Genomic DNA, 26,107 nt, shown 5'->3' with positions numbered 1-26,107 from the left:
ATGATTAATCAACAACTACAGCAGAGAAGAAGCTGCAGGTGCGTATGCGGCCGCAAGAGGGCAATATACGTAGCCTAATACATACGATAAACGTCTACGTTTACGGGCCGCATTAGTGGGTGGGTGTTGCAGTCGGACCGGGGGCCTGACCCCAGTGAGCAGAGTTAGGTGACCCAAATCAGTTAAAGGCACCCAAGATGTTGCAACACCGAGGTAATGGCCAAGTCAAGCTAACATGCTAAATGCTAACATGTTCCTTGACTTCCTGCGGTGACTTCTGTATTCACTGCGGACCTTTTACCGCCCGTGAGGTGTGTGAGGCCTTTCTGCGGTTTGTGAGTGAGATGCAGATTCAAATGTTTGCAAAACTTCATTGGAAAGCGTCAGTGGGACCGACGGTGAGTGGACCGGTAAAGCTGGTGACGGTTAAGACTGGTACAGGACAGACAGGCTGGTTTGATTTAAATGGGACCAGAAGCGAGGGACTGTTAACTGGACCAGTGAGGCTGGTAAATTTCGGGACCCAGAGGCTCAGATGACTGGTACAATGGGACCCAAAAAAACAACGATCTAGTGTTAATCGGGAACCATGTAGTGAGAGGAACCGCTGTTATGTGACCTAAGCGTAGACTGGTTACTGTGACTAGACAGTCTGAGTGACTGGTTAAATGGCAGACCTGGTGGTTGTGACTGGGCTGACAGGTGTGTGTGGTGTAGTGTGTGCGGCGTGTGTGGACTGGTTAAACTGGGACCGTAGGCTGGTGGACTGGTTAACTGGGACCAGACAGTCTGAGTGGACGGTTTTATAACTTGGTAATGAAAGAGCAGAGAAGTTGACGACTGGAGAATTTCGAGGTGCTCCAGACTCACGAATGACATCCGGACAGGTTAGTACAACAACAAAAAACAAACCATTCATAGTTGTTATCGTTGTAACTTCCTGTATATGAGAGCAACCGCTGTGTTGCCTAGTAACTATAGCATTCTGTTTTGCATCTCTGTTTTTGCTTAACTGTGTGTGTGCGTGTGCGTGCGTGTGTTTGCGTGTGTGTGTGTGTGTGTGTGTGTGTGTGTGTGTGTGTGTGTGCGCGTGTTCGTGTGTTTGTGGCTGCTCTGGAATTTATATTGTTGCATGATCTCTGTGCTCAGATGTTGTTAACTTCTGTATGTCTTTGACAGTTAATGAAATTTATTTTGTAGCCCGAAGATGTTATTTTTATTATAGTAGCCTAGTGTATCATTATATAACTTTTTAAAAATGTACCAGTAACGTTTACTCAGTATTTTAACTGACATAATGTACTTTTTACTTTTATCTAAGTAACTAAGGTCTACATTTTTACACAATTAGCGTTATGTTTGCTTTTACTTGAATATTGTTTTTAAAGTAACAGTACTTTTACTTACTTACCTTTACTTATAATATTCTGGTTCTCATTTCATTCCTGGGAGATGGTCGAGGTGAAGCCAATTTCATCAATTTAATATATTGTTGGGTAGTTTAATCTATAACGAAACATCATATATTATAAGATCCATCATATTTTTTTAAATCCATTTTTGAAATAACCAACGCTAACACTTTATAAAAAGGTACACACAAAAAAGGTATTTACTGTTTTTGAAAGAGTAACGAATGATAAGTTACCCTTTCAAAATGTAGTTACCCTTTTTCAGAAGGGTAGTTATTCTTTTTCAAAAGGGTATATACTGTTTTTCTAAAGGTAACTAATCATTTGTTACCTTTTTGAAAAAGGGTAACTACCTTTCTGAAAAAGAATAACTACCCTTCTGAAAAAGGGTAACTACCCTTTCGAAAAAGGGTAACTAATCATTCGTTACCCTTTCAAAAACAGTAACTACCCTTTTTTGTGTACCTTATTGTACATTGTTTCCGTATCTTAAATACTTGTGCAAATGTACTTTTGCGTCAGAAAAAAAACCTGAACACATATAGCAGCAAATTTTTATTTAAACTCTGAACAGAAACATTGCACATTTGCCTTTTCATGCCTTAGTTGTCTTTCAGTTTAGCCAGCTGTAAATAAATCAAGAGCCCAACTGGGAGAGGAAAGAAGAAATACAAGAAGCATGTTACATTGCAAAAAAGACAAAGTAGAAGTTTGGCCACATTTGAAGACCTAATAGAAAAATAGAACAGAGATATATCATAAGTCACGTAACATGATGCAATATAATTTAAATCATGCATTTCCGATGATATAATGGGTTTACTGATAAAGTTCAAAGTACGAGGTATTTGTTGGCTCACATGTTTGCTACATCCTTAGTAAGTGGTTGAATTTAATACTGCATAAAACATGCAATTCAAAATGTTTCTGGTCGACTTCAGTTTGGTTTTTCAACTAAAATACAGTAGAGCACACAGATCCATGCCACACAATGTGCACAGTCACGTTTTAAACTCCAATTAACAAAGCTACAACACAATTCATAAGGCAAATCCCCACCCAAAAATAATAATTATAACAATAATAATAATATCAAAATAATAACTTTTGACTACATGGGCACTTCAGTATACAAGTTTCAGTGTCTCAGTCTTCTTTTGAAGATTATAAGAGCTGTTTACGTTTGTGAGCTTTGAGAAAAGGACAGAAGTCAGATTAAAGCAAAAGTCAGAGATTTTAGGAAATACACTTATTTACTTTCTGGCGGCAAGTTAGATAAGAGGATACCATTATTATATAAAGCTACTGGTTATCTTAGCTTAGCATAATGACTATAAATCGAGGGAAACACAGTAAGCCTGGCTTTGACCAAAGGTAACCAATCCACCTAGCAGCACATCTAAAGCTCTCAAATTAACATTTTATATGTTTGTTTACATTGTACAAAAACCAAAGAGTAAAAATTACAATTTGTTGTTTAACAGGGGGTTATGGCTCAGACAAGTTGCCTGACAACCAGGGGTGGCTGCAGAAAGTTGCATGTCCTGGCCAAGAAATAGTCAGATTTCTGTAAATGAAGAGGAGCTGGTTGGTGGATTTTGTTCAGGAGACAGGTTGGCTGTTTCCCTCTGTTTATAGTCTTTGTGCTAAGCTAACTGTCGACTGGCTGTAGGTTTATTTAGGAGACAGATATGAGCGTGGTCTCTTCTTTTAATGCAGTGTATTTCCTAAAATATCACAACTATTCTTTTCAAAGTAGTGTAGTAAGTTTATATTCAATTTAACATTATTTTATTTTTTATTTTATGTTGCAGCTGTCACTGTTAAATCAGTAGATGAAATCTTTGCAGAAATTAATGTGATGTTAGAATAACTTCATCAAGGCACATTGTGTGTGTTTGTGGTGTGACATGTGAAACCCTGCGTTTATAAAATTGGGCAAAATAGATTTCTATATGAATACAATAATAGTAATGCTTTGTGGCTAACATGGGGTCAAGACATAACTACAGTTGTTGGTCTTTATAAATTATGACAAAAAAATACGTCATGGTTCAACATGGATTTCCATACTACCTAAGAATCTTGATGAGGAAGTCATGCATTTTTCATTAGGATCTTAAAACAAGGCACAGGAAGGGAGGGAACAGAGCACTCAATTTGCATTGCAAGCGCTGTCACAGGTCCTGCTGTTCCTGAACATCCTTATCCTTATAAAATTCTACAGCCACATTGCAATCCAGAGCTTACATGTTCATAAACAGCACTTGTAAATTGTAACTTAATAGCCTATTTACAGAGTTACAAAAAATACCCTTTCCCCGACAAAATGCAAGCAACGAGGAGGTACCAAGAGCAAAACAAACCACAGCAGAGACAAACATTCCTCTCCAATATCTGTGCAATGCCCAGAATAGTTACTGTTAGCTTACTGGTTGACATGTCAACACAGTGGTTTGAGCTTCTTTTCTGACGTGGTGTCATCAGCTGATTTGTAGCTGCACTGATAAGCTTGCCAAACACAGCTCGTTCAGCCTTCAGCACAGGAGGGCTGAAGAGAGCCGAAAAACCTCCATGATAGCGCCGTGCTCAAGTCTAAAGCTCATCTCTAGCAGCAAAAGCGAAGAGGAGCAGAGCCCAAGAACCTCTGCATGCACTGCACTGCCTCTGTTGCAGGCTGCATTTAAGAGGAAGTAAGCCTAAGAGATAAGCTCAGAGATGGAGTCAGAAGCTAACTAACAGGTTTAGATGGTGGGCCATCAGCATCGCCGCTGCAGCAGGGTGTGCTGCCTGTTTTGGCCACACTGCAGCCACTTGTTTCTGTACTGTCTCCACCGCAGGGGCTCAACGGTGCAGAAACACTCTGGACACATTGTCTTTTCCTGTTCAGTTCCTCCCAATTGGCCCTGTTAACTCTGATCATGTCAACCATCGGCTGAAGTTTGGGATTCAACTTGACAAGAGTCTAGAGGGAGAGAGAGGAAGGGGAGGAAGATAAGAATGTAAAAATCTACATGAAATATACTCCATCAGCATAAGAAGCAGAGGCCCCAGTTTGTGCCCTGTCATTTGTACCATTACATTCAAGTCACAGAGCCATTTGTTTTTCTCAAAAATAGATACCATGTAATATTTTGCAAGAACCTACAGGCAGGCTAGCAGCTCTCTGAGGCTGTATATTGGTATAGTGGGGCTTTGAGCTAAATGCTAACATCAACATGCTAACATGCTCACAATGATAATGTTAAAGGTCCCATGGCATGGAAATTTTACTTTATGAGTTTTTTTTAATATACATTCCCTCAGCCTGACTATGGTCCCCCAGTGGCTAGAAATGGCGATAGGTATAAACTGAGCCCTGGGTATCCTGCTCTGCCTTTGAGAAAAGGAAAGCTCAGATGGGCCGATCTGAAATCTTGCTCCTTATAAGGAACAAAGTAACCTCCCCTTTCTTTCTTTCAAACGAGCAATGTGACCAATGTGGTCAAGGCCACACCCCCACCCTCCACCTTGGCCCCCCTCTCTTCTCCTCAATAGCTACAGACACAAAAATGGCATGTCATAAGGAAAGCTCATTGTGGGACTGGCTCTAGTGGCTGCAATTCTTGAGCCCAAATTGAGCCCTTGTTCAATTTGCACAACGTGAACCAAAAACTGTAAACATATTATTATATAGATCTCTTTCCAAAATTTCCTATTTACATACAAATTACCATGGTAATATTTTGCTTGTGTTTTAATGTATGTATAAAATATAGTCACAATTTGAGAAACAGGGTTAAACATCTTCGTTATCGTGCAGCAAATGTTTTCATCCAGATGGTTAGAAGAGATACACATTCAGAATAATGACTTTTGTTAAAATCACCTTCTGTGTTTTTTCAAATATCGGCAGCTATTTATTTTTCCAAAAACTGAATGCTTAGCTCTGTGACTAGAATGTAATGATAAAACATGAGACTGAGGCTAGAAAAGCGGCACATGATTCATCAAATGCACTACAAAACAAATGAAACAACACAGAGAACACACGGCATAGCCTGATAGTTTACAGCAATGATATAGCTGTTCTTTAGAGATTACACATGTATGTCTGAGATAAGTTGCCTTTGTCATTGGTCAGTGTTGAACTGTAAGTGGCAGAGTAGTCAAAGCTGTCCTCCATCATTTTAATAAATTACTAATGGGGGTGCGGTTAGGGGGATTTTGTTCTCTCTGTTCACCTCAAATTGTTTACTGTGTCTATTGAAATACCAGGAAAGTCTGTAATTAGTTGTTGTCTCATTGACCTGGTTTTATATAGAAACATAAACATGTGGGCATGGGTATAGGCATGGGCCAGTATACGAATCTGACTGTGATATCCTTCAGCAAAATATCACGGTTTCAAGGTATTGCAGTATTGAACACAATGTTTTTTTTATTTTTTAACACTGCACACTGGCAGGGAGAAGGATTACTAAACTGCAGTTTCTCTTCTTGAGCACTCATAAAAAACTGCTCACATCTTAGGAACAGAAAATGTTAGTGGTTTTGAAACCTTGACTTTTTAAAACTTCCCATGGGTGCCACATACCAAAACATTACACACACACACACACACACACACACACACACACACACACACACACACAACACACACACACGTGTATGTACAGTGTATACAGTGTATGTGTATAAACAGTGTGTATACAATATATATATACAAAATTGGGAAGCCTTTGTAATGAATGAAATAAATAGGTATGCATTAGGGATTGTGTATTGTTTGTTTAAAAGGGATTTCAAATGTGTTGTTACAATTTGAGAAAACACGTGGCCAGGTTAGCTCAGTTGGTAGAGCAGGCGCACATCCAGCCCTTTGCTGCATGGGATTCCTCCCTTTAATGTCTTCATCTGTCCTATAGAAGTAAAGGCCTAAAATGCCCCAAATTATTATCTTTAAAATAAATAACTAATAAATAAACACTTGGAGAAAACACAATTAATCACAGCTACCAATTTATTGAACTTTAATTGCATTTATATTCAGAGTATGAATTCAGTTATTCATACGAACAATTTAAATACTTGTGTGGGTGGTCGACCAGAACAAAGCTCTGTAATGTGGCCAAGTGGCAAAGACTATTTTCTATGTAAAAATAAAAATAAAAAAATAAATCCCACTTTTGTTTATTAGGAACTCATATTGTGTCCTGAAAGGTGCTTTAAAAACAATGTGTAACTTAATAATTCATAATATTGTAATTGCTGGAATATGTTTGCTATTAATCATGAAGCTGTTCCCCTGTGATGCCAAGCAACAAGAGCACACTAGAAAATGCATTTCCTGCTCAAAATCCGTGGAAATGCTGAATAACTGAATCGCTAAAGCTAAACTTCATGAAAAACGTATGCAAAAGATACGGACAACCAAAAATTTTAGGAAGACAAAATAATAAAAACAAAATTAAATACTAAAGCGAAACTGGATGAATAGCTTAAAAGTAGGAATGGGTTTAATTAAGTTGAATAACACCACTAATGTAAATACATGGAATAATAAAATAGTGTTTTAATGCTTAGCTAAAGCTAAACTGGATTGCTGGTTATAATGTGTAAAAAGAAGGTGAAGTTGTAAGAAATGTGGAAAAGTGACAATTGTACTAATTAATATAAATGTGTTGAATAATAGCTATAGAGTATGAAAGTTGTAGGTGTTGTAGTGGCACATTGGTGCCAAGTGAATAACATCCAACATCACATCACGGCACCACAGTGCTAAAGGTCTGCAGAATGCAGTTCAGTGCGGCTCTCTCTGTCTGTTTAAAAATGAGTCGTGCAGACAACAACAACTGTGTGTGTGTGTGTGTGTGTGTGTGTGTGTGTGGTGTGTGTGTGTGTGTGTGTCTATTCTGTGTGTGCAGCTATTCAGAGAAACTGACAGCAAGCTTGCATTTAAAGGCTCAGATTGCCAAACGGATACATGATATCAGTGATGTTACCTGATTCTGCGCACCAGAAGGCCTTTGTGAACGTACTGATATAAAATGTATGTGGATAAACTTAAAAATGTGGGCATATCAGCGATTTAAAAAGTACTTCGCTCTGCATTTTGCTCTGAAATTTGGACAATGTTTAACATGGCAGCGAATGGAGGAAGATTTGGAACTTTAGTCATTTGAAAAGTCACCGAGCCAAAAGTAAAAGTAAGTAAAAGTTGCACACGAATGAGCACATTGTCTGAAACTAGACAAAAATACCTACGTGTTGATGTATAAATTGTCCATAACAAGTTGTTGGCATGGGAGCAAGTTATAGAGAAAGAACTAAGATGATTTTTCCGAAGCACCCCACTCTAGTGACATCACTGCACACTCTAGTGCAATGCACACTCACTATAAATGCAGAAAAATTCTAAAATGTACACTAAACTTAAACAGCTGAAGTATCTCAACACCACCAAAGTTGAACAAGATGTTCGAATGAAGCCATTAAATCGGGCCCCTACATATTTAGTGAATGGTTTGAATCAGGTCTGTAGGTGACAGAATGTAGGAGGAGATACATTTTGAAGCAGAAGTGTTTTTTAAGGATTTGAAGCTTGTTCTCATTGGCCGTCATTTATGAAACGTGCGTACAACCTAAAACAGGCGTAGGACGGGCGTACGCTGATTCCTACGCAAAGCTCGGCATTTATCAATTTGATCGTAAGCATAGGCTGCAAAAAAATCTACATCCACCGGGGGGGGATCCTACTATACACGCCAGAAAAAGTCTGCAACATTGTTATAGCCTGTGGGGTTCTGCACAACATTGCACTGGAAAACAGGGTGCCATAAATGCAGTAATGGAGCCAGATGACCCGATCCCCAGAGAGCAGTGTCCAGCACAGCCCCAACTGGGGGCTATACAAAGAAGACAGGATATTATTCCCTAGGTATAGTGTTATGTTTGGCAATGATATTCAATACAGGAAACATGACGATGCACAACATTTTTATTTTACATTTTTGTTTGTCTTTTAAAGTGTCGTTAATGGCCACAATTGAACATCTTCTTTCTGCAATTGATAGACATATTTCAGCTTGTTTTTCCAGCCCCTCTGCTGTCAGGAGACAGGGTCAGGGTGGTGGTCCAGCACGTGGGGGGCAGAGGACACAAGCTCTCCCTCACAGCTGTTGCCTGGCTCTGACTCACGGAAAAAAACATGAGTAAAATAAAAAAAACGCTGCATAAACTCCGCTACCGTGTGTTTATTTAAATATAGGTACACCTACATGTAGGCCTTAGAGATTGCAATATAAGCTTATATATTTATAATAGGAGTATACATGTGTCAAGGATGTATAAATTAAATAAACTTCAGCTGGAGTCCGATTTAATACGGCAACACTGTTGACCGCATCAGGGATCTCTTTCTATTCCGCATTCTTCCTACAGTCTAATTACTGGTCTAAACCAATAATTTATTGGGGCATGATATTTAAATTCCGATTGTTTCCAGCCGCTGCATTTATCAATGCACGATCATTCTTAAGCTCTGATTGGTGTGATACAAACGTTTCATGAATCGTACGTAAAGCCTGTCGTAAGATGATTTCTGCGCTCATATCTGTGCTGGGTTCTACCTTTTGGTTAATAAATGAGGGCCACTGACTTTAATGTTAAAATAAAATGTTTAAAAGCTTAATATTTGAGAAAGTATAAATAGTAGAAAAGTCCCATAATCTGCTGAAAGAGCTAAAAAAAAAAAAAAAAAAAAAAAAAGTTGAATGGTAGCTGAAAGTATGCAGAAGTTACGGAGAGCAATAAAACATTACGGAATAAAAATAATAAAGAACCAAATAATAATAGTTGGAATGCTGTGGAACAGCATTTCCACAAATATGGATTTCCATGTCTGTCATTTGACATAAAGTCAATGCCTGTTCATGGAATATGACTGTTTTTTTGTGTTTTTGCACACATCTGGTTTTATACACTCACTTATAAGATTATTAGGAACACCATGCTAATACTGTGTTTGACCCCCTTTTGCCTTCAGAACTGCTTTAATTCTACGTGGCATTGATTCAACAAGGTGCTGAAAGCATTCTTTAGAAATGTTGGCCCATATTGATAGGACAGCATCTTGCAGTTGATGGAGATTTGTGGGATGCACATCCAGGGCACAAAGCTCCCGATGCTCTATTGGGTTGAGATATGGTGACTGTGGGGGCCATTTTAGTACAGTGAACTCATTGTCATGTTCAAGAAACCAATTTGAAATGATTCAAGCTTTGTGACATGGTGCATTATCCTGCTGGAAGTAGCCATCAGAGGATGGGTATATGGTGGCCATAAAGGGATGGACATGGTCAGAAACAATGCTCAGGTAGGCCGTGGCATTTAAACGATGCCCAATTGGCACTAAGGGGCCTAAAGTGTGCCAAGAAAACATCCCCCCCACCATTACACCACCACCACCAGCCTGCACAGTGGTAACAAGACATGATGGATCCATGTTCTCATTCTGTTTACACCAAATTCTGACTCTACCATCTGAATGTCTCAACAGAAATTGAGACTAATCAGACCAGGCAACATTTTTCCAGTCTTCAACTGTCCAATTTTGGAGAGCTCTTGCAAATTGTAGCCTCTTTTTCCTATTTGTTGTGGAGATGAGTGGTACCCGGTGGGGTCTTCTGCTGTTGTAGCCCATCCGCCTCAAGGTTGTGCGTGTTGTGGCTTCACAAATGCTTTGCTGCATGCCTCGTTTTACGTTTTTTCAGTCAAAGTTGCTCTTCTATCAGCTTAAATCGGTCAGCCCATTCTCCTCTGACCTCTAGCATCAACAAGGCATTTTCGCCCACAGGACTGCCGCATACTGGATGTTTTTCCCTTTTCAAACCATTCTTTGTAAACCCTAGAAATGGTTGTGCGTGAAAATCCCAGTAACTGAGTAGATTGTGAAATACTCAGACCGGCCCGTCTGGCACCAACAACAGTGCCACGCTCAGAATTGCTTAAATCACCTTTCTTTCCCATTCTGACATTCAGTTTGGAGTTCAGGAGATTGTCTTGACCAGGACCACATCCTTATTGGTTGATTAGATAATTGCATTAATGAGAAATTGAACAGGTGTTCCTAATAATCCTTTAGGTGTGTACTGTATTAATTAGTAATGTAGAGCTGAAATAATTATCTGATGATCAAATCATTATTTAAGTCTTTATTCAAGCAAAGAGGCCAAACATTTACTGGTTCCAGTGTCTTAAATGGGAGGATTTTCTGCCTTTTTTGTCTTATGTTATAATAAATGAGTTATTTTAGACTTTTGGACTGTTGATTGGACAAAACAAGCTATTTGAAGACATCAACTTTGGCATTTTTCACTATTCTCTAAAATGTCTTATGGTATATACATTGTATCATATGAATTATATTCAACTTTATTGTCATTGCACACGCAGGGAGTACAAGTAATAAGAGAACAAAATGCAGTTTCGCATCTGGTGCAGAGTAACGCACAGCCATGAGTAGAAATGAATATGTTAAGATATGGACAGTGTGACCCGTGTGATTTATTGCTGTATTTATGTGTTGGAAACTGAATTTCAGATTTTTGTCTTAGAGTAGACAATCGGACACCAATTATGTAATTTAACAGTCCAATATGAACAAAATTATAGAATATTGTATTTTCTAATTCATAACAAATCTGTGTTACATGTCATGTGACCAGAAGGTGCCTGTGAAAGAGATTTTTAATCTCAGAGAGGCCCCTCTCTGGGTAGAAAAATATATCTTATAAACTAAACGATTACTTGAGATGAAATTATCTTTAGGCTAACTGTTAATGAAAATAATATCACACAGTGATGGCATGTGGCCTAAGCACAGCTGTTGTCTTAATCTTTTTTATGGATTGAACACTTTTTCCTCTTTCTCCGCTGTATGTGTGGGACATTGTCATTGGTTTGCGCATGCATCATTATTCCACTGAGGTAGACTCAGAAGAAGAAGAAGTAAGAGAGAGAGAGAGATTGTCATATGGAGGGTTTAAAGATGGAAGGTTATATAATGGGGATTAATATTCCACGCAGTAGCGAGCCCCAACCAGGAGAAGATCAGCAAGATCAAGACTGAGATCTTTTACGCCCACGGAAATTAACCCCGCCGCCTCTGAACTTCCTCTGTTCTCCCCCTTGCAAGTTTAATTGGCAGCAGCATGATCGCGAGCTCCATATCTGCATTCTCCAAACATAGACTTTTACATGAGGCAGCATGGAGATAAAGCCCCCACGCAGACAACACTTTGATGCTTTACACACAGATAAGTCTACTCCTGGGATAATTCAATAGATTTGATGAATGTTCTATTGTTTGTTTTCTACTCGTGATGACTAAGATTAATGTGTTTAATATGGTGGTACATTGTAAAAAGACTATTGTAGATTTGACAGTAACTCACGGGCAGCAGGATACCAGTAATTTACTGTAAAAGTACTTACAGTACCATTACTGTATATTTATTTACAGTAGTACATATTACTGCATATGAATTTACAGTACTTATTTACCACTGTATCATCATTTACAGTAGTACCCTATTACTGTAAATTAATTTACAGTACTTATCTACTACTGTATCATCATTTACAGTAGTACCCTCTTACTGTATATGAATTTACAGTCCTTATCTACTACTGTATCATCATTTACAGTAGTACCCTATTACTGTATATGAATACAGTACTTATCCATAATGTTGTATCTGCATTTACAATACAAATAGCTTATTATATTAGCATTCACAGTACCCAGACTAGTACAACATGTCTTTATAAGCTTAATGTCAGCTATAAAAAGGACACTCCAAATGTTTTGGTTTTTGTTAAAAAACACAGAAAAAACGTTCACTCGTAAGCCACTGTGGTTATATACGTCTCAATGCATTCTGGGTAGTGTCGTGTATAGGTTGTACCAGCTACGTCTATTGTTTTTCCAACACACCGGCTAAGTTTTGACAGTACAGTAACAGCGAGATGAACACGTCTGCCGTTCAGCCTTTTCATAGGCTTAAATCAGGAGAATAACATGAAAATGAAGACTATCCATAGGCAGTTAAAGAAGTGGACCAACAGATCCCATTGTTCTGGACGGAGACCAGTGTAGGAAAATAGAAGCACTTTTCCGGTGATGGCTAGGCGTTACTGCACGGCCTCCAACTGAGCTTGACGACATAGAAGTGACGTGGGCAACGTGTCTGAAAGTTGTAAGTCTTCTGGTAGCTGTGCCAAGAGAAATCTCAATCAGCAGAGACGGTGAGCGTAGGTCTATGTTAGGAGATAACATAGGAACAGGCTAATTACTGCTAACTAACATGCTAGTTAACATTAGTAATTAAACCCAAACAACTAATGTAAGTCAAAACTGTCTGCGAGCTTCTCCTAACAATACGGTGATTTGTCAACGGTAAGTCACGTGGTTATAACGCAATCGTTAGCCTATTTTTACAGAAACGTCTGCTACGGAGCCATAACATGAGATACAAGGTAATGGAGCTTTTTATAGCTTTTTATACATTGTCGTGTTTCTTTATAAATTAACAATGGACAAATAGAGTCTTGAAACGCGTCAGATGTAAAGTTATTCACTATCAAAGAGGCGCCAAAATAAATGGCAGTCAATGGGATGCTAACTGCTGGTGATGGCTTTGTAGCATTAAAATGGTGCCATGGGAGCTATGCTTAGAGAGGAGAAGCTTATCCCCTTGAGACTATCAGAGAGTTGAGGAAGTGAGAGTGGGGCAAAACCGATGGTGTCTGTGCAGCAACTGCTTGCCAATGCCAAGCAAGAATGAAAGCGTTTGATGTGAAGAGCTCCACTTTTTGTCAGCAGCTGTCCAGGGTAGGCTAAGTATAGATGGTATTATCGATACAATACATTTTTGGATCATGCTTGGAGAACACTGTAAGCCTACAGTTATGGATTCATTAACAGCATCTGGTCTACCTCCATGAACAGCGTAGTGTCCAATGATTTGTCTTCCGCGACTGCAACTGTAGGAGCGGGTTGTTTACATCCTAGCAGGAGAGTGTCCAGAATCACTTGCCTTTGACGTTTGTTAGCACGGCTTCCATTCGCTATGCACAGACGTTTAGGCTCCTTGTGGGGTAAAGATCGAGGCACCAGCAGCACCTGTGAGCTCTTTTAGCCAACTAAATGCCACAAATGCATTAGGGCTGAATTGACGGTAACACAGCCCGGGGTCTTTAGGGAGTTGTACTCATCCACAAGCAACTTCCCACTCTTTTCTTATTTTCTTCTCGTGAGGAAAGCAGTGGAGGCTTACATCACTTCCCTTGTTGCCTTTGGACTGGAAATTACAACCAAACGTTACACAATGTGGCAGTAGTGGCCTAAAAGTTAAAGAAGCAAGCTTGTCGCTGGTTCAATCTTTAGCTAATTTATCAACGGATATTGGCTGAGCAACTTTATGAACCGTTACCAAGGGTTGAAACGCCCAAATGCAATTACATATTTTAGAAATATTATGCAAATAACATACCTAATGTTACACTGTATGAAAGTGAGAATATAAAATGTAATATGAGCACTAACAAGCTAGCTAGCTTCCGCTAGCTAACTAGGGATACTATATTGCTGAGTTGGCTAACGTTAAAGCACAAATTCATTTGTTTTGTCTTTTCCCTCGTTGACTTCACCACCCACAAAGCAGTGCCCTTACCCTTTTTTTTAAAAACACCTTATTCCTATTGGCCATTTCCTCCACGCAAATGTATTACTGTAAATGGATAAACAGTAACTACTGTAAAAAGTAGCTGTGTTTTTCCACAATGCTTGGTGGTCAGCAGTTATGTACTGCATTTAACCATTACCTTATATTAATGCCCTTATAGCAGTATAATACTGTAAAATTACAAAAAATCATTACAGTGTAGCCTACCATAAAAAGGAAGGAGTTTAAAAGTGCAAAAGCTCTAATAATGAATGAACTATTTTATCCTTCAATCCCTTTACAACTGTTTTCCTTCATAAATTTAGCTTCAGTAGCCTTATCTTTTAACAGACCTGATCTCCTCAGTAAGTCAGCCTGCGTCTTTCTCCCACACAGCCACTGCTGCTAGCAGTGGGAGGGGCAGGTGAGTCTCTCTTGACGTCATTCAGAAACACACGCACCCACATTACTGTACTGGCGAGGACACAGTATAGATTTCCATTAATTCCCTAAAAGATAACCACTAGTTCTAACTCTGACCCTAACATTTGATCGGCCAGGATCCTACTATAAAATCAGCATCTGTGTCTGAGAAGAAAGGCAGTCAAGAGCTTGTCCTTATTTCATTACTGTGCAGTAAAGCCCAAAGTACACTGTCTTATTTAGTGGATTTAACCCAACTAAGATCAGAGCTCTGTTCACACATTCCGCTACCTCTAAGCTGTCTTGGAATCAGAAAGTGCACACTCATTCTGCTTTTCTCAAAAGAACAGGATGCAACCTTGAAGTTGTTTCAGAGCTTTCAATAAAAAAAAGAAACATTTTTTGTTACTGCAAAGAAAAAGTTGAATAGTTGTTGGTTACAGCTTCATTGCTGCTGCTCAGTGAGGTGGACAATAGCTGAGGAATGACAGTGACTACTGATGTCAGAGGCAGTGTGTGTGTGGTGTGTGTGTGTGTGTGTGTGTGTGTGTGTGTGTGTGTGTGTGTGTGTGTGTTTGTGTGTGTGTGACAAGCGCAACACAATGTAGGCCAGAAAGCAGCGAAGCTTCAAGCATTTACCTCGTACAGCGGTGCACAAATTCCATCAATCCACTCCAGCTGGAGCCCTGGCAACTCATCCTTCCTGTTTCGATCAAAGATGGCCTGAAACACAAAAGTTAGAATTTATTTACACCTACATTTGTGCAGAAAAAAAGCGGGATGAATGGGATTCTCTTCACCAAAAAATTAGGCTTACAGCCCTGAAGTGCTGCTGTTACTAAGAAAAGTCTCCCTCAGTTCTCAAGACAACTGAGTTTATTTCATGTGCATTTTCTATTCTACCTCGTTCTTTTGCAGCCACATCTTAAGAGGCTCCACTGAGGCTGTGCTTCAGAGATAGTTACTGGGCTACGAGTTAAAAGTTAATATTTAATTTCCAACACCCACACACACAGAGCGGTAAAGGTTTGACACAAGCTGCAGGCCTGAGGCAACCGCATTAGTTATTTCAGAGGGGAGGCAATGTGGTGTGGCTCGATTAGTCAACAGCCATTAATTGCATACAGAAAGCTGTTTTTCCCCTTTAAGGACTTGTAACACAGTTCTGCCTTCAAAGTTCCTGAATCAAACACACAGCCCTCCTCTGTGGTGGTTCGGTGGCTTTGAGGACAGTCTGAATAGCCTACGTTATGAATTAAGATCTTCATTAAGACCTAAGTCTTTCCCTGCTATTATTATTGTGCTATTTTTATGTGAGACAAAAAAACGACAATTTATTATCTTGGCAAGTCAAAGCTAGTAGAGCTCCAATACACCGAAATGCCTTGTGTGTTTACAACTGAATGAACAGAAAGGTCACTGTTTTATTTGAATCCTGTGTAGGAGGAGTTTTTTTTTTAAGCATGATTGTTACACAGCCCACAGTTTGCCCTTGACACAGCTGCAAGGCAGTGGAGCGGTCAAGCTGACAATTTACTTCTCTTACCCTACGAAACACAAACTCTCATGTTTCCTACACAGTCAGTGTTTTTTGGAACCGGGGAGAAAATATATCTTGGCGTCATCAGCTCAGTGGAGGTTACGAAACAAACTGCAAAAAGCACAAAACATTAGAGTTGGTTGGATGCACTCACAGACGGCGTCAGCTTCAGCTCTGATCTCTCTCTGTCGCCCTGCTCAAAGAACTCGCTGGTCACCAACTCTGCAACCTGGGGTGAGAGAAAAGATCAATGTAGAGCTTTTTATTATTGATTCCTGTGCCAATTCTTTTCTAAATTAATTCATTGTTTGTTTGTCTTTAAATGTAAGAAAAATATCCAAGGTGATATCAAAGACCCCAAAGTTTAGAATCACACAAGACAAAGAAAAGCCGCAAAGAAGCGGAAACTAGGGAATGTTTGGCATTTTTGCTTTAAAAAGGAGTTCAATGTTTATCAAAATATTTTTTTTTATTTTTTTTATCAACTATCAAATAATCAGTCAATTGTTTCAGCTTGAGATGAATGGTTTAGAAATACATTAATTTTTATAAATAAGAGAGTATTTCTCACCTTGCGTGATATTTCCCAAGGTTTAGTGACAGCACCAAGATCACACGCTGTCATCATCATGGATCTGAGGGGGACCAGACAAATTATTTCATGTAGTATTTACGATATTAAAGATTTAGAGACACCATGTTTGTGTGTTCAGGCCAGGACATTACCTGCACATGTCTCTGTGAGCCTTCACATTCCAGTTGTACTCTTCTTTGCTGACCAGTTCAAAGAAAGTGTTTCTGTTCCTAAAAAGAAACAAGACATCTGTATATGTAGGTGTAAGTGGCATACAGTCCACAAGGGGGTGGTATTATGAAAAAAGAAACATGCAGTAAACATTGTTAAGGGATGGTTTTAGTATGCTTCATTGTAAATGAGTTTGTACACTGGAGTCAGCCAAGCTCTGTATACATCTCCCTACCAGCAGATTTAACAGCTTAATAAGCAGTGGGGTGTTTAGCAGAACATACTCAAAGTAAAGTGTGAGGTCTGTGGCCAGAATCGACTGTTTCAACAGCTGCATCAGGTCACTATACTCTGTGGAGGAGAGGTTGGAGAAGATATTGTGACCCTGTGGAGACACATACAGAGATTACATGATAAAGAATTTCTAAACAAATTTTCTAATCCCACACAAAGTGTCTAAAATAAAGAACTTCTTGTCCCTGCATGAATTATTCAATATACGTTTTGGATGGGTGCCATTTACTTGACCGAAGGTCCTTACTACTTGTTATATGGATTTGTTTTAGATACTTTTTCAAATACTTTATTAAAAGCTTGACCCTTATATTAGACTGCTCACAATACTGGCTGAAACATATCATTATATGTGGTTATTTACTATACAGTATAGTGCACAATATATTTACTGTCTGCTATTTTATTCGAGTGTCTGAATTCTGAGTAAGAAATTGATGCACTAAATAGTGCCATTAAAGATTCCAACAAAAAGGAAAATAGTAGAGTTAATGGCATCTACTCTACTATTTTGTTAACAATCCCACAATATAATGTGTCACATTTAATACATACTGTACTATTGAGTATCAATAATATAAGGGGGAATTAATTACCTGAAAAAAGCCTATTTGCACAACTAAACCACAATGGTTAAGAAAACACGCAATACTAAAACTGAATGGATCCATGCAGGGGAGGAGGGAAGTCAGCTGCTCTTAATAAGCAAGCAACATCTCTCACTTGAGGCTCTCTATCATTAAAACAGGCCTCTCTTCTTCATGCATTATACATTCATTCACCACTTAGGCATCCTCCTCTAGAGGATGGAGAGCAATATCTGTGGAGAAAATAGAAGAGGAGCAGCATGAGGGAATGATAACGACCAGAAATTAGCAGAGGTCGTCAAAACTAAATGCTACGAATCCAAGTGCAAAGCACCTGTGATTCCCTTCATGAGCTCATGTGTTCCCATGAAATATTAAACTACAGAACAGCAGACACACAAAGCACTTCTCTCGTTCCGTCTCAACTGGAGCGGATGAAGGAGGGAGGCGAGTGAAATAGGAAGTGAGAATTGAGAGAGAAAATTGAGAGATACAAGTGAGGGATGTTTAAAAGTTTTAAATTAATGATTTGTGTGGGCTCGCGGATTGAATCGTGGGCTTTGTTCTTGAATTAGCCACAGTATTCATTTATATGCTAATAGGACAACAGTAGTTCAACCCCAGTATCAACAGAAGCCATTTTGATATTCCAAGCAAACATTTGTCAGCTTACTGTGTTGTCAGCACCGCGATAATGAAGCCACTGGAACAAACCCTTCTAAGCCTCGTCACAGCTGCTCCCTCCAAACTTCTTTAATCACAACGTCATGCAAAGCTGTCACATGGTAAAATGTCTCTCTCAACCAATTACCACGGAATCTATCACCTCTGTAATTACATTGATTTTAGGGCAGCGTGAGCTATTTGTTTACTTGCTCACATACAGCAGACATTGAGGCAACATACAACACATTTGTCAGGGAGAGTGGACTTTAGCAACAAGTTACATTTGTTGTTACTTTAAAGGAATATTTCAACATTTTTGGGACATACGGGATATTTGCTTTCTTGCTGAGAGTTAGATGACAAGATCAACACCACTCTCACATCTATCTGTTATGAGAGTGGTGTCGATCTTCTCGTCAAACTCTCGGCATGAAAGCAAATATGTGTAATTATTTCTTTCACCTGTGCTTTTCCTGCTATGCCAAGTCAAAATTGTTGCTGTGAAAAAAATCACCATGTAGCTTGTAGAAGCTAGTTACATAATTATGAACATATAACCTACATAATATATCAAACATCAATTATTACATATAATATACAGTATATCTCAAATTCAATTTTTAAATAAATAAAATATATAAATAAATATTATATACCCACAGTTAGGTACACCTAGGTCATTCAATCATCAATCAATCAATCAATCAATCAGTCAATGTAGTTGTAACATGAAACATGGATGCAGTCTAATACAACAGTCCAATAAATCCTCCCTTCATAAAGGTTCTAATGTACAGTTTTTGTGTAAACTGTTTAAAGATGTAATGCTTAAAGGGTAATTACCATCTATTTTTTGTCAACCTGGACCCTACTTTTCTATGTTTTTGTGTCTTAGTGATTTGAGCAACAATCTCTATTACTGTTTATTTATATGGAGTCTGGTGGGTTTAGCAAAAGCAATTTTGCGGATGTTTTAATGTTTTAAAAAAGGATCTTACTCTTTAACAGAAAGGTCAACCGCCTTAGAAATTCTTTCCATAATGTTGCCAGACACTTAGAATATTAATCCGAGCCTGTAAGCGGCAAAAAGAGCACTTTTGTGAAGGTAAATACAAGCTGGATAGTTGTCATATTAACTTACATTGTAGCTTGTTTTGCCGCTGCCTACTTCAGCAATCTTACTTACTACTGGACCAATTTCAAAGATTGTTGTTCCCATCAGTCACTTATACATAAAAACAGGAAAATATGGTCCAGGTTAAAAAAAAACGGTAGTTAACCTTTAATCTGTATGGTCATTTTGGTGTTTGAAATTGCTTGATATGCAACTTGAATGTGTTCAATACAATACAACATGCAGTGGTCGGCATTAGCAGAAGCTTCATGGTAACGGCATTGCAGCAGATATTGGAACATAGTGCACCTCGCTCTGCAGGATCATAACAGCATGGTTGAAGTGGTGGTGCTCCAGTGTAGCTGAGGTCCCATAAAGCAGAGCAAGGGCTGACCCCGTCCTGACACACACACACACACACACACACACACACACACACACACACACACACACACACACACAAACACCCATGTTTACAAAAAAACACACACAGGGATCAGGAAGACACATAACATAATCAGCATTTAAGACATACTGAGAGAAAAAGGTCTGCTATTGAGTCTGTTGTAATTCCCTCACCAATTCTCTGTGTCGTCAACTCATGGCTCACTAATAAAAGAAGCTGGAGACCTATAACCTAAACTGCAACTGAAATTCAGATGTTCAACATTGAAGTATCCTAATTTAATCTGAAGTCTGGTGTACTGAAGGTGAGGCATGTGAGCCAGGGTTTTAAAGTTTGTGATAAACCATTGCTTTAGTTTTGTGTTTTCCGTTTGTCATTTCAACAGTGCAAATTGTTATTGTTTTACAAAGTTTTGGGTTCATTTTGATATAGTTTCCGTTGTAGTCAGAGTAGTATTAGGACAGTAATATGTTTTTCACTTGTGTCCTTCAGCACACTGAATTTGAAATGAAACAATGACTATCCGGTAGAAGTGCAGACTTTAACTGTAGTGGGTGTTCAAATCACATGTTGGGTGAGCATATTAGGACTTGTTGCCCTCTTCATACATAAACTGTATGGACAATGATCTTGAATAAAAAGGTGGACTTCAAACTTGGGACTGATCACAACTGATTTCTTGTGCCCTGAATTGTAACTACATACATGCTATGGATGTACTGTAAATACTATTAAGTAAAAGCCCCCACCTAGTTTACATCTTCGTTTCAGATTCAGTTTACTATAATAATCTTTAGTGAGGACTGAGAATAGTAAGTCCAAGCAATTTAGAGTTTATCCACTAATCTCAATATGCTCAGAGTCAGCAGTGTTTACACTCTCTTCATTTGGCAGACGCTTATAGAAGCCTTATACAACTCGCCACTTGTCTCTTGAATCCAGGGTGGACCACTGCAGACTGCTGCAGGTGGTAAAACACACTATCAATGCTGTGTGTTTGTGTGTGTGTGTGTGTGTGTGTGTGTGTGGTGTGTGTGTGTGTGTGTGTGTGTGTGTTGTGTGTGTGTGTGTGTGTGTGTGTGTGTGTGGTGTCTGTTTATCAGAGAGATAAAGCAGGAAACTTACTTTGCTTGAAAAGCGTTGTTGGTGCCCCTGTGGTCCAAGTCATGGCACACACAACCTACAATAAGCGCCAAGGTCTCCACCTCTGTCAAAGTCTCCTGGAAACCCGCCGTCTGATTGGCACAGAGGAGAGGAGGCCAATGAGAAAACCAACACACACACTTAAATAAATAAAAGCTGCACCTCTTATTGTCTTATTCTATGAAAGTGTGAAGAGTACATTGAATAAAATGTCAATTTCAATTAAATTAATAACAAGAGTTATCTCGAGACACTTTACAGATAGAGTAGGTCTAGACCACACTCTACAATTTTCAACGACCATAGGTTAGTAACAAGCATTTCTAGGACATGGATGCACACAAATGGAAAGATAAAGGAGAGAGGAGCTCAGTGTGTCAAAGGAAGTCCCCCGGCAGTCTAAAACTCTTACAGAATAACTAAGAGAGAGAGGATAAAGAGAGGCACTTCATCAGGTTGTATTGCCCTGCTTCCCTCTAGTTTTATTGATTATTGATTATATGGTAAATTAATCTGACCACTATGAAGAGAAGCAGAGAAGAGAATGGGTGTCGTGTCTGCGGCTATACAATCTCCCCTGCCGGTCTAGGCAAACGCTGCAACTCCTCACTCCCTAACCATAAGCTTTATCAAAGAGGAGAGTTTTAGCTTTACTGTTAAATGTGGTGATGGTGTCTGCCTCCCAAATCCAGATCGAAAGCTGATTCCATAGTAGAGCCTGATAGCTGAAGGCTCTGGCTCCCATTCTACTTTTAGAGACTCTAGGAACCACAAGTAACTCTTCTAGGAGCGCAGTGCTCTAGTGTAACAATAAGATACTAAGGTTCTTGACCATTTAGAGCTTTATAGATCAGGAGAAGAATTTTAAATTCAATCCTGGATTTTACAGAAAGCCAGTGCAGAGAGACTTATACAGGAGAAATATGATCTCTTTTCTTCTTGTCAGAACACAAGCTGTAGCATTCTGGATCAGCTGGAGAGTCTTAAGGGACTTATTTGAGCATCCTGATAATAAAGAATTACAGTGGTCCAGCCTGGAAGTAACAAATGCATGGACTAGTTTTAGCATCCTTTTGAGACAGGGTGTTCCTAATTTTGGCAATGTTACGAAGATGAAAAAAGGCTGTTCTTGAGGTTTGTTTTAGATGGGCGTTAAAGGATGTATCTTGATCAAAAATAACTCCTAGATTTCTGACAGTAGTGCTAGAGGCTAGGGAAATACCATCCAGAGTAGCTATATCCCTAAATAATTAAGTTTGGAGATGTTTAGGGCCAAGCACAATAACTTCAGTTTTGTCAGTTTAACATCAGAAAATTGTAGGTCATCCATGATTTTATATCATTTATGCATGCTTGATGTTTAGCTAACTGACTGGTTTGTCTGGCTTGATTGATAAATATAATTGGGGGTCATCCGCATTAATAGTTAATTGAGTGTTCCCTAATGCTTCCTAGAGGAAGCATACATAACGAGAAAAGAATTAGTCAAAGCACCGAGCTTTGTGGAATGCCATGGCTAACTTTAGCGTACGTGGAGGATTTATCGTTAACATTAACCAATTCTTTGGTGCCAACTAAATGTTAAAGTCTCTGTAACAGTATGGTATGGTCAGTGATGTGGAATGCAGCACTAAGATCTAGTAAAACAAGTACAGAGACAAGTCCTTGTCTGCAGCAGTTAGAAGGTCATTAATAATGTTTACCAGTGCCATCTCTGTGCTATGATGCTTTCTAAATCCTGACTGAAAGTCCTCAAGTAAACTATTGCTATGTAGAAAATCACATAACTGATTAGCGACTACCTTCTTAAGGATCTTGGAGAAAAAGGGAAGGTTAGATATACAGTAGGTCTATAGTTTGCCAAGACCTCAGGGTCGAGGGTGTTTTTTTTCAGGAGAGGTTTTATCAGAGCTCCTTTAAATGACTGCGGTACATAACCGGTTAATAGAGACATATTGATCATATCCAGTAATGGAGTGTTAACCACGGGTAACGCTTCTTTGAATGGGGTCTAAGAGACAGGTAGATGGCTTAGCTGAGCAGACCTTTGACATTAATTGTTGAAGGTCTATAGGATTGAAGCAGTCTAATAATAATAATAATAATACATTTTATTTAAAGATGCCTTTCTTGGCACTCAAGGATGCCGCACAGGGAATTCATAAATTAAGAACAGCAAAACAAATACTATACAACAGCAAAACAAATACTATACAACAGCAAAACCAATACTATACAGCAAAACAAAACCAATACTATACAACTGCAAAACAAAACAGATACTATACAACAGCAAAACATTACTATACGGCAAAGCAACAGAAAAGGCAGAGCAATAGACATTTAGGTGGACTCGGCAGTTTTAAAAAGATGTGTTTTTTTTAAGTATACGTCAGGTCTTGTCGTTCTTTCTAGTGCTACTACCATGAAGCAATAGAAATTGAGGGCAAAAGGTGATGAATTTTATCTCTAATTGTTATGATTTTATCATTAAAGAAGCTCTAAAAGTCGTCAACTCTCAAAGCTATAGGAATAGATGGCTCAATAGAGCTGAGACTATCTGTCAGCCTGGCTACAGTGCCGAGAAGAAACCTCGGGTTCTTCTTATTTTCTTTTAGTAGTGATGAGTGATAGTCTGATCTGGCATTTCTGAGGGCCTTCCAGTAGGTTTTGACTAAACGAGATTCTTCCAGTTTGGTGGAACGCCATTTACTTTCAAGTTTTTTGCAAGATTGGTTTTAATTTGTGAGTTTGGGAGCTATATCAAGGTGCTAGTTTTCTTTGCTTCATTATCTTCTTTTCGAGACGAGCAACAGAGTCTAAAGTCGTCTGTAGGCAGGTCGTAGCACCATCTACAAATTTATCAATTTGGGAGGGACTAAAGTTAACATAAAGGTACTCTGTTATATTAAGGAATGGCATTAAATTAGATGCTGTTGGAATATCTTCCTTAAATTTAGGTATAGCACTGTCAGATAGGCATCTATTGTATAAGCTTTTATTTACTTTAGTATAGTCGGGTGGTAAAAATTCTAAAGTTATTAGAGAATGCTCTGATAATAAAGGATTCTGCGGAAATATTAAATCTTCAATTTTGATGCCATATGTCTGCACAAGGTTGAGAGTGTGGTTAAAATAGTGCGTGGCCTTATGCACACTCTGACTAAAACCAATTGAGTCTAGTAGTGAGTTGAAAGCAACACTAAGGCTATTGTTGTCAACGTCCACATATTATTAAAATCACCTACAACAAGTACTTTGTTTGATTTAAGGACCACACCTGATAAAAACTCAGAAAATTCAGATACAAATTCAGAATATGGTCCTGGAGCTCGGTAAATAACAACAAATATAATTGGCTGTAGTGTTTTCTATGATGGATGTTGAAGATTAAGAACAAGGCTTTCAAACAAGTTATGATTTAGTTTAGGTTTGGGATTAATTAACAAGCTTGAATCAAAGATGGCTGCAACTCCCCCCTCGGCCTGAGCTTCTAGGAATTTGAGTATTATTATGACTGGGAGGAGTGGCTTCATTTAGACTAACATATTCTTCATGGCCCAGCCATGTTTCAGTAAGACACAATAGATCAATTTGATTAATTTAATGAATGAAAACATGAAAACCCCTCTAACTTAGCAGCATCCTAAAACAATATCCCCCTAGATAGCCAGTGGGCAGTCACCTAGGGATTTTTATAGCTTGGATAAATGGCTTCTGAGGCCATGTGCTGAGTGAGTCACTATAGGTCAATGTGGGGATAGCAGCAAAGATAGCACTGTCCTCAACCCACTCATCAAAACACATGGCAGAGGCCCAGAACAGCTTACACACTACTATTTAATCTCCTTGTGCCAATAATCAATTTCAGAGTGTCTGTGTGTGTGTGGTGTGTGTGTGGGGTGTGTGGTGGGGTGTGTGTGTGTGTGTGTGTGTGTGTGTGTGTGTGTGTGTGTGTGTGGTGTGTGTGTGTGTGTGCCCAAATAATTCTCTTGGTTTCTATTAAAAGAAAAATCTCTGGTTCGGTTCTGCAAAGAAGTGGCTGTTTGTATAGTTGGTAATATAATGAATTTGAATTTGAATTTCACATTCGTCAAACAGAAATGTATAATGCCTTATCTATGTACCTTTAAATAATAACAAGATTTCAATAATCACTGAAGTCAGGCTTGCATCAGTTGATTCATTCATGCTTCACAATTCATCAGCTGCTCAGCAACCAGCTGCCTAGTAACATCAAATCATATTTATGCAGGTGTAGAATTATTATAACTCTTCACTTTTACTCGTATACTTTCATGCCAACACTACCTGCTCCTGCAGCTCCCTTCACCACCCCAACCTCCAGTGGTAGAAGTATTAAGATACTTTACTCAGTAAAAGTACCTTAATTCAAAATTTTAAACTATACTGCTATACTAAAATTCATACTTAAATTAAAGTATTATCAGCAAAATTTACTTAAAGTATCAAATGTAAAAGTTCTGGTTGTGCTGTTATGACTGATCTGAGAAGAAGAAATTTTACTTAAAGGAACACGCCACTGTTTGTTGAATACCGGCGGCGTATACACAACGAGTACAAATAGCTATGCAGATTAGGACTAGACAATTTCCTTGGTAAATATTGATTTTGGACTGTATTGGGTGTCCCAAGTCAATATCTGACTAGGAAATTTTCTAATCTTAACATGCATTGCGAATACACATTCTGAATATGCAGGCCACAAGAAGTAATTAGGTTGTTGTTGTTTTATTGTCGGCTCACTTTTACTCACAACATGCAAACCGGCAACACAGGATTCCTTTCACTACGCTAAGCTAACTAGCAACGGTGCTGCCAGTGTTGCATCGGACTAAAACAATGCATGCACTGTGACAAAAAATGCGTTGGATTACCTATCTACAGCTATGGGAGACCGTGATAAGTCCTATTTCAACAAACGGGGGCTTAATCCTTTAAGTACATACTTGTCCTGCACTAATACATAGTTTACTCAATGCTGCTGACATTGTTTTAAGTGTATGAACATTTGCTAAAAATGCTCAATTCTTTAAAAGAATGTCTCTG

General features: G+C 38.8%; 1 protein-coding gene and 1 long non-coding RNA gene across 2 annotated transcripts in view; one reads left to right on the top strand and one right to left on the bottom strand.

The window, feature by feature from the left end:
- Positions 1–1,952: 1,952 nt before the first annotated feature.
- Positions 1,953–26,107, bottom strand: part of pde11a (phosphodiesterase 11a) — a 46,577-nt gene continuing 22,422 nt past the window's right edge. The window contains exons 13-20 of the mRNA XM_032530013.1: positions 21,020–21,129; positions 19,798–19,888; positions 17,112–17,212; positions 16,809–16,886; positions 16,654–16,717; positions 16,237–16,311; positions 15,182–15,265; positions 1,953–4,377 (exon numbers count right to left, since the gene is read on the bottom strand). Of these exons, the coding sequence (XP_032385904.1) occupies positions 4,144–4,377; positions 15,182–15,265; positions 16,237–16,311; positions 16,654–16,717; positions 16,809–16,886; positions 17,112–17,212; positions 19,798–19,888; positions 21,020–21,129 (837 nt within the window). The 3' untranslated portion in view covers positions 1,953–4,143. The remainder of the gene's footprint in view (positions 4,378–15,181; positions 15,266–16,236; positions 16,312–16,653; positions 16,718–16,808; positions 16,887–17,111; positions 17,213–19,797; positions 19,889–21,019; positions 21,130–26,107) is intronic.
- Positions 19,168–25,924, top strand: LOC116698218 (uncharacterized). Its single transcript, XR_004334162.1, has 3 exons — positions 19,168–19,178; positions 21,406–21,413; positions 25,768–25,924. It is a non-coding gene; the product is annotated as an uncharacterized LOC116698218 (long non-coding RNA).

This window comes from Etheostoma spectabile, chromosome 11 (assembly GCF_008692095.1).
Source record: "Etheostoma spectabile isolate EspeVRDwgs_2016 chromosome 11, UIUC_Espe_1.0, whole genome shotgun sequence".
In the NCBI taxonomy this organism is placed as follows: domain Eukaryota; kingdom Metazoa; phylum Chordata; class Actinopteri; order Perciformes; family Percidae; genus Etheostoma; species Etheostoma spectabile.
This window is presented reverse-complemented; position numbering and strand designations above follow the sequence as displayed.